The sequence below is a fragment of the Scyliorhinus canicula genome, chromosome 3 (assembly GCF_902713615.1).
Source record: "Scyliorhinus canicula chromosome 3, sScyCan1.1, whole genome shotgun sequence".
NCBI classification, from domain to species: Eukaryota; Metazoa; Chordata; class Chondrichthyes; order Carcharhiniformes; family Scyliorhinidae; genus Scyliorhinus; species Scyliorhinus canicula.
This window is the reverse complement of record NC_052148.1, coordinates 107231565-107248918: the sequence shown is the minus strand read 5'-3', so window position 1 is coordinate 107248918 and position 17354 is coordinate 107231565. Positions and strand designations below refer to the sequence as shown.

The window sequence follows — 17354 nt, the reverse complement described above, 5'->3', positions numbered from 1 at the left end:
GACAATTGCATGCATATGATTTAAGTTGAGCAAAATATTAACAGACTTAATCTTATCGAAGGCGATAGATTACTTAAAATTCACATGAATCACTAACTTCCTGGCCATATTTGAAGGTGGTAAATCTGTTGGCAACTGTCTCATATGATTGTTGATTTTAACAAAAAAAAGTGTTCTGTCAAAGTTATATGTTATTATATTCTGAATACTGTATTTATTACAGTTTTACTATTGGTAGTTCTATTAATTCCTTATTTGTCTTTAGTCACTGCATTTTACATGAAGTTCTATTTTTACAGGTTACTTTTGTAAATGTACTTCTCTGTTCATGGGTAGTCATTGTGAGGTTGCAGTCAATCCTTGTGCCTCTAACCCATGTCTATATGGTGGAACTTGTATTCCAGTGAATGATGATTATATCTGCCAATGTAGAGGACAGTACACAGGACAAAGGTTAGTTTTTCTGTCACATTCTGGACAGAATTTTAATTGAAATCGTAAATTTGATAAGGTATCGTGTTAAACTGTATAAGCTGGTACATATTTTCCTGACATTTACAGAAATGTATTACTTGAAGTTTGTTTAAAATATGTTACTGAGAGTGAAAGCACATTTTTTGTACCATTTTGGAGGCTGTCATCTAACTTTTAAGTTGTTGCAATTATATTTATTACTTTGAAGATTGGGTAATGATAACAGAATTTTATGCATCGTTTTGGCAAAATAAAGTATTCCTATATCTTTGATCTTTAGAACTGTAGTTAGTCTAACTGTATCTTGAAAACAGTTCATTTGTACACCTTTTCAAATCCATATTATGTTCATAGAATCATAGAATTCACAGTGCAGAAGGAGACCATTCGGCCTGTTGAGTCTGCACCGGCCCCTGAATGAACACCCTACTTAAGTCCACACCTCCACCCCATCCCAGCAACCCCACCCAACATTTAGATACTAAGGGGCAATTTAGTATGCCCAATCCACCTAACCTGCACATCTTTGGACTGTGGAAGGAAACCCACGCAGACACGGGGGAGAAAGTGCAAACTCCACAGTCACCCGAAGTCGGAATTGAACCCAGGTCCCTGGAGCTGTGAGGCAGCAGTGCTAGCCACTGTGCCACCGTGTTGTGGAAGATTTGTTTCTACTGTTTGCACTTTGACTCTTTCCAATGTTTTAGTAGTAAACCCCTGCCCGTATTGGAAAGACAAGTTAAACTTGAATCGTATCTATTAGTACAATAAATCGTCTTCAGACAGTGGGATTTAAATGTATGATGATGGGTACTCATTCTTACTGATAAAAGGAATTATTTAACTGGAATGATTGGTGAATTTGAATAAAATACAGTAAAATGGAAAGCAATTGGTGAACAGTCCCTACCCGTTACGTTCTGTCCATTTGAAACATCAATTTTTCTGAGCACACACAGCCTTTTCACATCCTCCAGGAATAATTTTTATTTCTGAACAGTATTTATCATATGCTTTCAGATAAGATATATTGCAATTTCACAATGCCCATTTCCCTTCGAATGATGTGTTATAAATGTACACATTTAATATTTTAGCAATATGCTCAGGATTCCGAGTATGAAAATGTCTTTGGTGTACTTTCTTTCGCAAAATCATGAATGCATCCTTTATAAATAGCGTTACAGTGTAGTGTATCACAAGTATTGCACAAAAGACATACTCTTTATTTCCCGTTGAACTATGACTTTCCGATGGGGAATAAAATTCAACATTGCAGGCAGAATCTTCAATGAAATGGAAGATCAGGCAGGGTGGATAATAGGAAGTTGACCCACCATTGTACGTTTTGAGCCTCGGCCAAAGTTGAATTTCATTCCCTTGAGCATCGCTTTGGTTTCAACCTGTCCACAAAAACTGAAAATTAATTAGTTGTCATGTGCTTCTTATGAACTACGGCAATTTTGTAATTTTATCTGTAACAATTTTAGGTGTCAGATGGGTCCATACTGCAAAGATAATCCTTGTAAAAATAATGGCAGATGTATCGATAGCCTTGATGGTCCTGTTTGTGAGTGTGAACAAGGTTACCGTGGAGAAAGGTTTGTAATTTCCATACCTGCACCTTCAGATGAACATTTTTTTCAGTATACATCTTCTAAGGAATTCAACTTCTCCATTTACTTTATCCTAGATGCTTGGCTGATCTTGATGAATGTCATGAAAGTCCATGTCTCAATCAAGGCAGGTGTGAAAACACATACGGATCCTTCATTTGCAACTGTACCCATGGTTTTATTGGAAAGTTTTGTGCCGATACAGTTGTTAACAAATATGTATCTACACCCTGGAACATTGGCCTCGAAGAAGTTATTGGAATCATAGTCTTTGTAGCATCCATATTCATCCTTGTTTTAGTCTTTGTTGTCTTCCGCAAGAAGATTTGTAAAAAGAATCATCGTAATGATACTGGCGAGAAACGTAAAGGAGGTTCGACATCATTCTTGCAAAAGAACTATTTTGATTCTAAAATTAGTAAAACCATCTATTCAGATATTCCACCACAGGTGCCTGTTCGTCCGATCTCTTATACTCCCAGTATACCAAGTGACTCTAGAAACAACCTTGACCGAAACTCTTTTGAAGGATCAGCTATACCAGAACATCCGGAGTTCAGCACCTTCAACCCCGACTCCGTGCACGGCCATCGGAAAACTGTGGCTGTGTGCAGCGTTGCTCCAAACCTACCTCCTCCGCCTCCATCCAACTCTCCTTCCGACTGCGATTCCATACAAAAACCTAGTTGGGACTATGATTATGATGGTAAGTATTTTAACATAGTCATTATGATTCACACCATGTAAATCATCCATTTCCAACTACCCCCTCCCCTTTTACCACATATAGGGCGGAATTCTCCGCTCCCGCACGGCATCGGGAAGGCCATCGTGAACTCGGCCGAGTTTCACGACCCCCCCCCCCCCCCCCCCCCCCCCCCCCCCCCGGGGGCTAGGAGCAGCGCTCCGTAAATCTCGGCCACCGCGCCGAGAATGACGCGACGGCGGCGCCTAAGTGACGTCAGCCGCGCATGCGCAGGTTGGCTGGCTCCAACCCGCGCATGCGCAGCTGCCGTCTTCCCCTCCGCTGCCCAGCAAGACGTGGCGGCTTGATCTTACGGGGCGGCCGAGGGGAAAGAGTGCGTCTCTTGGAGACGCCGGCCGACAATCAGTGGGCACCGATCGCAGGCCAGTCCCCTCCCGAGCACGGCCGTGGTGCTCACTCCCCTCTCCGCCCCCCACAAGCCACAAACGAACCTTTGCCGCCATGTTCACGACGGCAGCGACCAGGTGTGGTTGTCACCGGCGTGAACAGGCCGGGAATGTCAGACCGCTCGGCCCATCCGGGCCGGAGAATCGCCGGTCGCCATGAAAAATGGCGAGCGCCGATTCTCCGAGCGGGGGGTGCCAGGGCGGTGTGTCGTGAGTCGCCCAGCCCTCCCGCGATTCTCCCATCCGGCGTGGGGAGCGGAGAATTGCGCACATAGTTTCTAGCCAAGACAAGCAGGTGATCTTCTACCATACCTTTCCATTCACACTATTCCAATATTGCATTTATATTGCTGGCTTGCTGCTGTCTGCTTTTGGCCATAAAACAGAAATATAAGCAGAGTGGCACCACCAAGACTTGAGATTGTGACTAAATGAGATTGTTTCAGTGGTCATTTTGAGCAGCATGAAACATAAACTGAACTTGGCATCTCATTGATTGAGGCAGCTGTATTAGTTGTGGCAGAACTTACCGATGCGTATCAGAGAAGTGACTTGGGGAGGCATCGAAGAAGTCTATTATCTGTGTGGCTTTCTTCAGTGGCATCAGTGAAGATGCTGTAAAGGTAGCGGTTCCATAGCCACAGGGACTTACACAAATGCAAACAAATTTCTCCCGCGTATTTTCATTGCACAATTCATAGACTGCTGAAGAAAGCAGTCGACAATAAAAATTAATCAATTTATGCCCAAGACCAGGAATTGATATTAGACAGAACTACTTCCTGAAACTGACATAAAGGCACTGCTCTGACTTATTTGCCTATTTAGTTTAACACTTATCTATCTTCCCCTTCCGTGCATTGTGAACATCTATTTCACGATATTGGATGCAGATGATGTGGGGAAATTCGAACATAAATCATATTTACCTGTTCTGTTGGTACACAATTTAATGTGAGCACCCAACTAAAGCCAGTTATTTTAAAAAGAGCTTTATGCCTGTGTTTATGATCAAATGCTGTTTTTGCTGCTCAAGCAGCCGGAGAGTTAAAAAACAATAAGCAGCAATTGGCAGCCTATAACTTGATGAAGATATTCTAATTTTGTTGGTTGCCGTTGTATGCAAAGTATTTACTGGTCGAACATATCATTTGCTATACAAATAGATATGTTTGACTTTTTAAAGTTGTTTTCGTTCCTGCTGCAAGTACAAATTTAAAATCCATTCATTCGAGCTTTCTACTTTGTTAGTTGCTGATAGCACAAATGCTTTTTCTGATTTTCATATTTTAAAAATAACTCCTCAATTTTGTTCACTTATTAGCTAAGGTGGTAGATCTCGATCCCTGTCTATCAAAGAAACCTCTCGAGGACAGTGCTTGTCATCCTTTTAACACCCGTGGAAGCATCTCCGAAGTGCAGTCCCTTAGCTCTTTCCAGTCTGAATCATGTGATGACAATGGTAAGAATTTCAGACATCAAGATCTATATTGTCACGTACTGTTAGCAGCTTGTCTCTTCTAGAACATATATATTTTTGTCAGCTCTGCAAAGCAGTCACCTGAAGACAAACTTATATAATTCCCTGCAATTAATAGCTGACGTTTCATTGGCTGTTTTGTTATTAGTAATATTAAATCTGCTAAAAATCTGAGTTTGCATACTGTAAATATATACTAATTCAGTGACTTCCAACTTCATCGTAACCTTTGAATGTCACTGTATTTCTGTTAAAAGTGTTTTGGGGCTATTGTTGAATATCACTTTGCTGAGGTTTTAGTTACCATCTGGGTCAGGCCTCAGTGGGAACAGGATTTAACGAGTATTCAGTTGCAAATTCGATTACATCAGTAATGGAGGAAGTTTGTGAGAGAAATGGGATTCTCTGATATTGATTGATAGCTTCACAGTTGGTTATTGATTTCCAATGAAAGCAGGAGTGTGAAATAAAAAACCTTGTAGAGTTACCTGATTTAATGTTACTTGACTTTTAAGAGTCAATAACTCTTGACTGCTAATTTCAGCAAAAAGGTTGGCAGAGATAAAATGTGATGTAATGTAGCTGTAGTGCATTTGACACTAATCTGTGAATTCTTACTCCTTTCACTAAAACAAATGATAATGAGGTCGTTGATGAACTTGTTTAGCGTTTTACCATTGTTCAACCTCTAGGAATTACTGTGCTTCATTGAAATAAAAGCTGTAACTATGACAGCAGTTAATACTGAAAAGAAGCATATGGAGGAGGGAGCTCTTAAATTAGCAGCTCAAAAACCCAGCAGTTGCCTGTACAAGCTCTATTAATTACAACTGAGCTAAGTTGTAATATCCTACTGTGTATATGTTCACACATTGTATTATTAGTTGTGTTATTGTTAAATTTACACCAGAAACCAATGTATAATTTTGGAAACCATGTTGTGAACACTGAAGTGAATGTACCTTAAGACTTCATTGAGTCTTGGAATATCAAAATTGTGACTTCATAAAGCCTGGGTGAAAAATGTTAATTTTGAGAATGATAGAAGCCATCATGCCTGTGCCAGAATACATTTGCTTGTAAATTGAAGGTTCATTTCAAGAATAAAATCTGATCATCCGCATTGTAGTGATCAAACTCAAGAATTCCCTTTGCATTTCCCAAGAATTATGGTGCGGAAATTGACTTTTGCAATAATGAATTAGCAGCCCCTTTTACACCTTGCCCAATTTTCTTTTACATTACCTGTCCACTTTGCATTGCTGCATTTTAAGTGGCTCATATCACACAAAGATGGCCTGAATTTGTGCCTGGTTTTCGTGATCTACTGCCAGAATTTCGCTATTTCTTCAAAGGTTCCAACAAAGACGTTCCAAATAGATATCTTTAAAAACATGTTCAGTGTGACTGTGATTTTAGAGGCTGAGAAATGAAGTTGATGAAATATGTCCTACGACAGGTTCAAGGCTGGTTCAAAATTGACATTTTATGCATGCTTTATGGTGTTTGTTACATTTTCACAGGGAGCTCGCAATTGCAAATGCTGAATATCTGGTAGCTTACCTTGTCAGAAACCTGCCAAAGATAAATCCCTTGTGGGGGATTGGAATGGGCATTGGGAGAGGGTGGGCCCTGCACAGCTGAGTACAATAGCTAGAGCTGGGGGAGCACTTCTCCTTCTCCTCCTGGTTCCAGGGCAAGATGTTTTTAAAAATCTTACAATTCGTTAACAATCAAAGGAATCAAGATCAAAGTTTCTGAGCTGGGCAGTCCCAGCTCCTGTTCCGTTCATCGTAAACTAGTTTCACAGAGCAGCTTTTCAAATTTAAAGGCATGAGTGCCAACAGTGGAATCCATGGAGGGCAGGAGGATGAAGATCAAGAGAGTTTGAAACATCTTAGGAGGCGTGGTGGATTGAGGCCAAGTAGAAATGGATACACAAAGATGAAAATTTTAAATTTGAAGTTTTGGAGGATTGTGAGCCAGTATAGGTCAATCAGAACAGGGTAGGTGGACGAGAAGAATTAAGTGTGGCAGCAGACTTTTTGATAAGCTATACATTCTTGATCAGCTTCTTGTCCTTCCCCATCTATAAAGAATTAGAGTGATTAGAATATTAGCTAATTCTGGAAGATTGCAACCAATGTATCCATTATCTCCACATTCAATTATTTTGTGACCCTAGGAGACAGGTCATAGGGTCCAGGTGACTTGTCGGCCTTTAGTTCCATTAGTTTTCCGAGTACCTTTTTTCCAGTGGTAATTGTTTTAAGTATCCCCCCCCCCCTGATTTTTTTTTTCTACTTTAGAGTGTTCTTTGTGCCTTGAACTCTGAAGGCATGTTCAAAATTCAATGTCTCTGCCCAGTCATATACTCCAAGAAAGCAATGTTTACTTTAGCTGCCCTCCTCCTTTTTATTTACTTGTAGAAGTTCTGACTTTCAGGTTCTATATGTCTTGTCAGTTTATTCCCATTCTAATTTCTATCTTTTTTTCGTCATCCTTTGCTGGTTGCTAACATTTTTCTGATCTTCAGGTCTGCTACTAATCTTGAAGCACAGTGCATTTTTCCTTTTAATTTTGATATCATCTTTAGCTTCCTCAGTTAACCATGGAGCTACCTCAGTTAACCATGGATGGTGCATCCTCCTGTAGAGTATTTATTTCTCACTGGAAATATCTTCATTGATATCTACTTAACTATCTTAAGATACCATCTTATCGTTATGCTATTTTCCCAGTCTTCTGTAGCCAGTTCTGTCTTCATACTTTTAAAATTGCCTTTATTTAGGTTTAGACATTAGTTTCAGACCCAAAGGTGGGATTCTTTGGCCACGTTCGCTCAGCAACCGGAGAATCCCGCCCGAGGTCAATTGTACGCGGCTTGCCCGTGGCATTCTTGTGGTGGCGGGGCGGGAGAATCCAGCCCCAGGTTTCTCCCCTCAAACTGAATGCTAAATGCAATCATGTTATGATCACTCTTCTCTAGAGGATCCTTTGCTATGAGATAATCAATTAATCCTGTCTCATTATGCAGTACCAGCCAGAATTCTCTGGTCATTGCGATTCAATTTTCCCGCTGGCAGTGCAATCCTCCCACTGGATTTTGCAGTAGCATGGGGTGGCTACATTGGGAAATCCCATTGGCAATCGGCAGGAAGATAGAACCCTACTGGCAGCGAACGGCATGTGGCTGAGAAACACGTGACTGGCAGACCGAAGAATCCAGCCCACCAGGTCTAAAATAGCCTTTCCCCATTTGACACTAAAATGTACTGCTCTAAGAAATTGTCCAAAAAACACTCATGAGTTCATCCTCAAAGTTACCGTACTTTTGATTTGTCCAATCAATATGAAAATTTAAATCATCCTGATTATTGTGGTGCCTTTCTTACAAGCCCCCATCATTTCTTAATTTATACTCTCCTACAGTATAGCTCCTGTTAGAGCTTACAAACTGTGACCACCTGGGATTTCTTCCCCATGCCATTTCTTATTTCTGCTCAAACAAATTTCTACAACTTGATCTTCCAGCCTAAATCATTTCTCACTACTGTATTAATCTAGTTCTAGGTTAGCAGAGCCACCCCACATTCTTTTCCCTTTTTCCTATCCTTCCGAAATGTCAAATGTCCTTGACTATTCAGTTACGGATCTTGGTCACTTTGCAGCCATCTCATATCTTGGCCATTTTTTTTCTATTTGTGCTGTCCATCTTGTGAAGAATCCATTCACTTAAACAACCTTTACTAGTGCCTTCCTCCCATTTATCCCTAATCTGGTCGTATTTTCTGGGGTCTCTTGTTTGTACACTCTGTTCCATTCTGTTGCATTCTGGTCATCAGTGCCTATATCACTACTCTATTATTTTCTTGTTCTTTCTCATTAACTTTCTAACTTTCCCTCATGAGAACCTCTCCCTGACTATTTAGTTGAAAATCCCCTCTTCTGCTAGGACATAGGTTCTAGCATGGTTTCAAGTGAAGCCCCTCCAAATGGTACAGCTTCCTCGTTCTCCAGTTTTGGTAACTTTGCTAGTGTGCCATGCATTGAAACAGCTTTTTTCCACACCAATCTTTGAGCATGTTTTCATCTCTCTGATTTTATTTAACTGACTCCAATTTTCTTGTGGCTCTGGTAGTTATCCAGATGTCATTACTTTTATTATAATCCCCAGAGAACCAACAACTTAAGATGTTTGGATTCCCATTTCCTGACCATTTCTGTAACAAATGAACTAAAATCAACATTAACTAAACACTGTTTACTCGGCAATAACATGACCGAAAACCTTACACCACAGTTATACTTTACCGCCTGCTCTACGCAGAATTACCTTTTTTACAAGAACCAATCCAGCATTACACCTAGCTTCCAATAGATTCACCTCTCCCTGTTTCACTGAGTCACAATGTCATGCGGTTGTCAAAAGGCACTTCTTTCAGTTTTGGGAGTAGTCCCAAACCGAAAATGAGGAGTGAAGGTATACTCTGGCAATCCTTTCCCACCACCTCCCCCGCCCACACCACCTTTCCTACCTGGCCTCGCCAGGATGAATCTTCTGGATTCCTTTGATTACCAGGCAATGCGTCACTTTAAACGGAGACTGTCTTTCCTCCCATTGGTAGTCCGCGGAAAGGGCACACTTGGCACCAGGCAGGCGACAAAGCCTTCGGAACTCATGTTCTAGTCTGCAAGGAACTGCATCTTTCCCCCTAACTGCCTGTTCCCTACTGCTTCTATATCCCTTTTAAGTGTCTTAACTTGAATGAACTCATGTCCCACAGTTCTGTGGTCAGTGAGGCTATATTCCTTGCAGTCTCAGCTCTCTTCCACACTGACTACAAGAACTGCAAACCTGTTGTACATTCTGCATCTCCGACACCTACCTCATTCATCACAAGCTCCTGTCCCTGACAGTGCAATCAACCTGATGTGCTGAAATTGAAAAGTGTGATTGACTCCGAGAACAAAGTGTCCACGCAACCCTTTTCCCTAGTGCATCAATGTTCCTGAAACTTGAACTCTCAGCTTATCAACCCTGAGCTGAAGTTCCTCGAGCTGCAGGCAATTCTACAGATATGGTTTAATGGGCGTCACTGGTGCTCACCAGCTCCAACATGATACAGCTGCAACACATCACCTCCCTGCTCATTTCTTTTTTTTTCTTCTTTTTTTTTATAAATTTAGATTACCCAATTATTTTTTCCAATTAAGGGGCAATTTAGCGTGGCCAATCCACCTACTCTGCACATTTTTGGGTTGTGGGGGCGAAACCCACGCAGACACGGGGAGAATGTGCAAACTCCACACGGACAGTGACCCAGAGCCGGGATCGAACCTGGTACCTCACTCAGCGCCGTGAGGCGGTTGTGCTAACCACTAGGCCACCGTGCTGCCTCTCCCCCCCCCCCCCCCCCCCCCCCCCCCGCTCATATCTAATGTATTCTGTTTAACTAAGGGTTCAAGGGTTCAAGTTTAGAAATATAGCTTGCAGATTATTTGTAGCAATATTACTTTGTTTAATGAGTTTAGCTGTAAATTTAACACATTACTTTAATGTCCCTATTGCTAATTTAAACTACTGTCCTACTTAAAAGGAAAAACCCTTCACTCATTTATACTTTGTTCTTATTCCTTCATTGAGCTGACCTCCATGTTACTTCATGTATTAGCAAAAGAATGTACATATTTATATGAGCTGGGATTCCAAAGACCCGACTTGGGTCCTGCTGACTAGGAAACTAGTTCTAACTTACTACCTAATTAACTAAGTGTGCTCACTGCCACTTGCTGGCAGTTTGTTTACTGCTGATTAAGACTGAAATAAACTATAAGTTAAATTAAATGTTTATGCAATTTTGGAGAGAGAGGTCAACCCTTAAAACACTTGGAAATTTGGTGAGTGAGAGAATTCTGAGTTCACTATTCTGTTGAAGCTGTAGTTTGTCAATCTAGCCTCCATGCCACTTATCCCTCAGATGTAAATAGACCAGTAGTGGAATATTTGAGCATTGCAGTGTGAGTTGTGGCATAATAAACTTCACAGTCCTAATTTCAGTCTTAATTTGCACAGACCGTAAGAATATATATTTTTTTCCTTCTCACTCCTGAAATATTTTTGTTTGTGGAAACCCTTAATAGTTGAAAATGCTTCCAGTATAAATAATAAACATTCATTCAGGTTCATTTGGAGATCTGGTGGAGTTTTCTGACACAAGTATCTCAAACCAAATAACATACAAATATATTTTGAATCAGAAGGAAATAATTTTCATAGATACTCTTCCATTATTTTCCAGTAGCGCTTATCTTTGTTGAGGATCCCATTACACTGCTTCTTTCTTGCTGTTAATATTGCTAAAAATGAATTAATTAACAATCTTTTAACAGGAAACTGGAAGTGCATTCCAAAGTAAATGGATAGTAAATGTAGTAGATTCATTATTGAGCATGAATCCAGTGGCACATTATGAGTAATGCAGTATCTGAAACTTAAAAAACAAAAATCTTTGTAAAGCAAGCAGTGTTCACCAAGAAAGTCTGTTTCCAGTTATGTTTCTGAAACTTTCAACATGGAGCTTTGTGGATGAGCTGCATAGAAATCTATGTGGTACTAATTCATCACGGCTGGAGTGTCTCAGAATTAAATTCTCCATCGTATAAGAGCTGAGGCACTTAAGTTTATAAAAAAAGGAATAAAAAATAATCCTCGTTGGCATTAGTTTTGAAAGTATTTAGCTCTTCACAGTATTGGTGCTGCAGTTTTCTAACCTTGTTGTTGCTCTTGGATTCCTGCAACTATAAGAGCCATGACACAATGTTAAAGAGCAGTGCATATTTTTTTCAGAGCGTGTTTCTTTTAGCTTACAGACATCTTTGGCTCCCAACTAAATAGGCACTGTAGCTTACCCAAATTAGCCAATACCCCAATTGAACCAATGGAGAACAGTGCTTTTTGTGCCATTTCCGCTTCCTGTGAATTGTTTGAGAAGCTCACAGAGACAAAGATGAAGGCAATATCCCCCATATATTTTCAGGTAACAAAACTGTAGCCAACGAGTAATCAGATACCCAATTGTAACAGCAACTGATTATTAAATGCCATAACCTGAAGTAGACCCATCAGGTATTTGATATTGATGAGAACATAATTAAATAATTAACGCATGAAGTATTCTTGTTACTGGAAACACGCTTCTGGCTGTACTTTTTAAATTTGCATTTTAAACAACAGCCAAGCTAGATAAAGATGATATCAATGTCTTTTAAGTTTTTGTACTAATTGTAAATTTATTTCAATCTGCTCCTTCCCAATCCTCCTACAAGCTTCCATAGTGACTGTAATACACCTTGTCAATGCAGTTGTTGACTCGGTAGAAAAAGAAGGTATATTTTTTTTTACAAAGCTCAGTTATAAGTGTATTGTGGTTAATTGAACTTTATGTATGTTGCAAGTCTATAACACTGTCATGTGAATGCAGTGAGAGTGCTGTTTAGCCATTTAGCAGTGGTTTGACTATCAATTTTGAAACAATATAGAATTTTTATTCCACTTCTCCAAACAAAGTCCTGAGCATTGAAACAAAAAAGTGACATTTTTCGAAGCTCTGCTTCAAAGAACAGTGATCAACTTTTTTCCCTCTTTCTTTCTCTGTGCAAAAGTGTAAACAGGATAAGAAATTGTATGAGAAAAATGAAACTACTTCCATACTTTCTTGGTCTTCCAACCATGCATGTTCAGAAGCTTGTGGATCAGTTGTAGATTCACTCTTGTGTTCTTGACATTTTTCTTTGCTTTCTTCCTGTTTATTACAGTTTTCGCTCTGATTTGTGCACCACACTATTAAAATAGGCTATAGATATTCTGAGAAAATATAAAATCTAATTGCTTAGTAACAATTTAAGACATCTGGTGCTTTTTTGGTCAGTGGTTTGGAGCAACACTAACAGCAACATAAAGTGCCATAGATTAGAGAGATATCCTTGTGTTCTGTAAAATATCCATAGATTTAGATAGAATTTACAGTGCAGAAGGAGGCCATTCGGCCCATCGAGTCTGCACCGGCTCTTGGAAAGAGCACCCTACCCAAAGTTAACACCTCCATCCTATCCCCATAACCCAGTAACCCCATCCAACACTAAGGGCAATTTTGGACACTAAGGGCAATTTATCATGTCCAATCCACCTAACCTGCACATCTTTGGATTCTAGCTGAGCAACATTGGAAAAAATGAATGAATCCACTATTTACTTCCATTACTCAGCCAGCCTGGCCTGTGAAGTTTCAGTTGGACCAAGTTCCCAAATAATCTTTCATGTTTCACTTTTTCTATGAAATAATCTAAACAGATTTTTGTCCAAATTTTGCTGAGAAAGAAGTAAGATTTTGCTTCTCTTTAAAAAAAAATAATTAAATGAGAGACGAGTTGCAATCAAAGTGGCATACAAGCCAAAATTTGGAAAGGGTTCCAGTTCTATGTAGCCTTTGTCTCTTTTTGTTTTTAGTGTGCCCCCCAAATCCACCAGAAACCAGGAAATACACTTCTCATGTTTGCCTTTTCCTTGCATCATCAGAACTGGCTACACGGTGTAATTCACTGGACACCTGTCAATTTTGCCTCTGTCGCCCCCAGCAGTTAAGTGTGCATTTTGCAGGCACGTAGCGTGGCATGATTGAACGTTGGCAGAAGTGGGTCCACAAGGATGTGAAATGACAAGTATCAACAAGAATTTTTAGCCTCTTGAGTTTAGCAGTGAATGTCCTGGTTGGATCCACCATTGTTGGTTCCAGGAGTTTGATGTTTGAGTGTTCTGCCTTGGCAATGGAACATTCTGTTTTAGTGTTCAACCTCAAAATATCAACTCAAGCTAGGAAAATCACTATTTCAGGAAAAAATTAGTTGAGTAATAAACTAAGGGCTATATTCTTCAATTCATATTTAATGATTAAGTCTCTTGAGTATTGCTGGTAAAAGAGACATGTTGAAGCTTTTTGTCTTGCACTCATCAAGGCACTTTACAAGAATACCCGTATAAGGGAAAAACAACAATATATATTGATGAGAAGAGAATGCTGAGTGGCTGGCAATTGGATAACAAATATGCTAAATAATCATCAGTGCGCTAAGAATTACGTTGGCATCAAATTTAAGATTGTCAGTCAGGCTCGCAGTGGTAGTGCATTTGTGTGTACTGGAAGTTCTATGTATTAAAACATAAGGCCCTGTTCTTTGTCGACAGACAGAACATATACACGTTGAGCCTGTTTCAGCTAAACAAAATAATTGACAACCATTTGATGATTCATTCCCCAGGGTATTACCTGAACCAATGAGGGTCAGGCTGCCTGATTTCAATTTCAAACAATGCTAGGCAGTTAGCTGTCAGTCACCATCAACTAGTGTATTATCGATGGCAAAGCTGCTCCCAATAAGATTCCACTTGCCAACCAATTAGCACTGTTCTCATGCAGTATAAATTGTTGTTTTCCCCTTTTACGGATTTTTCTTGTGAAGTGTCCTGATGAATGCAAGACAAATAACTTGGATATGTCATTTTTTCCAGCAATACTCAAAGGGTTCGGTCATTGTGTGGCACTTTCCTCAAGTATTCTAGTTTTGTCTGTTATGTTCATAGGTCTTTTCGACTAAATTTTTTATGTATTTGCATTACTGTAGTTACCTTAAAGATATTACAGTTCTGGAAGACTTCAAACTTCTTTAGCTTTCACAGAAGTCGTATGTTTCATTATTAGAATGCTACAGTGAAAAAAAGTCATAGATTTATTTTGTCTTTGTGCATTGGGAAATTTTTACAGCTTTTTTTTATTATTGCAATAGGGTTTTAAAATATCACTAATTCTGGTAAACAGCACTTAACTGCTCTTTTAAAATGTACGTTTGTAGCAAACGGGCCGTTAAATTGTTTGTTGCAAGCAAGCCCATGGAATGCTAGTCTAGCCATCTCTTTAGTATCCTGATGCTTTAATATTTCATGTTTTCTTCCTCCCTTTCCTGCTTTTTGCCATCTAAAGAAACTTTTGCGGGTCATGACCTCAAGAACCCAAGAGGTGACTTTTGTCTGCATGTCTTTATTCTCTCATACTCACTTAAAGCTGCACCTCTTGACTTTAACACTTACTGCACGTTATCTGCATAGCTGCAAGAGAGTGAACCGTTAATCCATTATTCACATGTTCTATATCAGTCGTTAATGTGTGTGGTAGAAAATGTAGAAGATTTACCTTTTAAACCCGACTTCAGCAGTTTCTATTTAAGCACAGAAGCCACTGCATTTGTAACATAACCAGAATCACATTACCTGATAATTTAAATCCACGTACATTTGGTATGGTTGTGTGTTGGCTGCAATTGTCATTTTACAGTGTCCAGGTATAAATGTTTGTGTCTGTGTCATTTGTTATGGGGAGAATATTGCCCTATCTCTGCTGTGTCCTGTTACACTCTGGAGAATTCAGTCAGCACTAACATTAATTACTACTTGTTTCAATTACGTTTTGTTGTGTTCTTGACTTTGATCAACACTGAATGCCTACTTCAAAGTTCTAATTTTTGTCCCTTTTTTTTCTATGACAAAAGCATATCACTGGGACACATCTGATTGGATGCCAAATGTTCAACTACCTGGTATCCAGGAGTATCCACAGTACGAGGTAGTAGAACATCCAGCCCCTCTTTATTCTGATCCTAGTGCCATTGACACAGACTACTATCCTGGTGGGTGTGACATTGAAAGTGATTTCCCACCTCCTCCAGATGATTTTCCAATTCATGAGGAACTACCACCACTGCCCCCGGAATACAATGAGTTTGATTCCATACAGCCGCCACGGGACATGCCCACGGCTGGAAGTCTGAATTCAACATCGCAAAGTAGACAGCATTTTAACATGAATCAGTATCTACCCCATCACCACTATTCAGTAGACCTCTCAGAACCTCAGAATGCAGTCCCTGCTGGAAGCAGTTACAGAGGGGCCTACCCACCCTACTCTTTAACATATAACGATGACTTTGAACCACCGAGCATGGACAACATGTCTATGTCTGTATACACATCAACTACCGCCTCTTGCTCTGATGTTTCAGCCTGCTGTGAGATGGAAGAATCTGAAGTCATGATGAGTGACTATGAAAGTGGGGATGAAGGCCACTTTGATGATGTGACTATTCCACCACTGGATTCTCAACAACACACAGAAGTCTGATGATTAACAAAAATTAAAGTGCCTGGGCTTTAACTGAAATGCATCATGCTATTGCTTCGATATTTGACAAGTACTCAATGTTGTTTTTACATATTGGTTTGCAAGCATTGTTGATGAGCTAATTCCAGCATGGCTGCACTGGATCATGCAGCATGTTTCTACACATCAGCAGTTTCTTTTTTTCCTGAGTTACTGGAACTGGATTTTAAAATTTTCATTTGCATTGGCTGTGCCATTTCAGAATGTGGTTTTGTATCAGTATCAACATGCAAAGTATTGAAGGATTTTGATATCTGGCATTATAGTAACAACACACCTTATCATCGTGGTATTCTTGGTCTGTATTTATGTAATACAGAGATTAATTTTTTTTAAAGATTTTTTTTCCTGTCCTGCAATTTATTTTGTAAATTTAATGTACAGTTCTGATTTAAATAGTTTAAACTAGATTTTGTAGATATTATGTGGATTTGTTTCAAGAAATTTTAGTGCTGTTCTAAAGTATGTTAATCACTTGCATTGACATTGGCATACCCTGACAGTTATGTGCAAACCAGTGATTGGGGTTTTACTCTTAAGTTTATTATTTCCAGTGAATTTAACCATTTCACCATGAACATTTTACCAAATGTACCAAAATGCCAAGTGGGTATGAATGCGTAGGTTTGTTTTGCTATGTTGTTTGAGTCTGATACATAAAAAAATGTCTTAAAAGTGAATGATTGCATTTCTAATTGTAAATTGTGTGGGTTTATTTTTCAGTAAAAGGGGACCTACTGAATTTTTAGAACCAAACTTTGCATAACCTGACAATTACTTTCTAAAGTTCTCTTTATGTGGTGCAATGGTCCTGAGGATTTTTTTAAATGAAACTCCCATTCGCATACACTTACTTACTTTGCATTGGTAATAAATTGTGGAAAATTAATTGCCTTTTACTGTGTCTTTTGTGAATTCAAATTGAGTTCAACTTTGCTGGAAACTAATTCAGAAATTAATTTGACAAAAAATTATGCTCAGTTACTTTGTACTTTGTAGATATTGTGTCCTTGAATTTCCATAAGCATTTTCCTAATCATTGTAGCTTTGGCAGGAAATTAGGGCAACCTATATGGAAATTCATAACCTTCATATAAATATAATATATATGTGTGTGTGTGTATATTTTATAAATAATTATAATATATATATATATATGTAAAAAACATATCGGCTGTACATCTCCTGTCTACACACTTTTCATGTCAGCATTTATTCTTCGAAAACCCAATTGATGTATTTATAATGGAAAAAGCCGATGTCAGTTTTACAATGAGAAAGCCTTATTTTATTGCCATTGCTTCAGGAACCTTTCTAATTACTCAAACAATTTTGGAAAAATCATAGTTGGAATTCTCCCAT

General features: G+C 39.2%; 1 protein-coding gene across 7 annotated transcripts in view; it reads left to right on the top strand.

Moving 5' to 3' along the window:
- Positions 1 to 16886, top strand: part of fat1a (FAT atypical cadherin 1a) — a 248833-nt gene extending 231947 nt beyond the window's left edge. For 4 of the 7 annotated variants that reach the window (XM_038791072.1, XM_038791068.1, XM_038791075.1 and 1 more), the window contains 7 exons: positions 300 to 453; positions 1965 to 2075; positions 2168 to 2796; positions 4567 to 4704; positions 12052 to 12111; positions 14760 to 14795; positions 15325 to 16886. In XM_038791072.1, coding sequence (XP_038647000.1) covers positions 300 to 453; positions 1965 to 2075; positions 2168 to 2796; positions 4567 to 4704; positions 12052 to 12111; positions 14760 to 14795; positions 15325 to 15953 — 1757 coding nt within the window. In that variant the 3' untranslated portion in view covers positions 15954 to 16886. The remainder of the gene's footprint in view (positions 1 to 299; positions 454 to 1964; positions 2076 to 2167; positions 2797 to 4566; positions 4705 to 12051; positions 12112 to 14759; positions 14796 to 15324) is intronic. The other 3 variants (XM_038791070.1, XM_038791069.1, XM_038791071.1) reach the window with 3 other exon arrangements.
- The last annotated feature ends 468 nt before the right edge of the window (positions 16887 to 17354 follow it).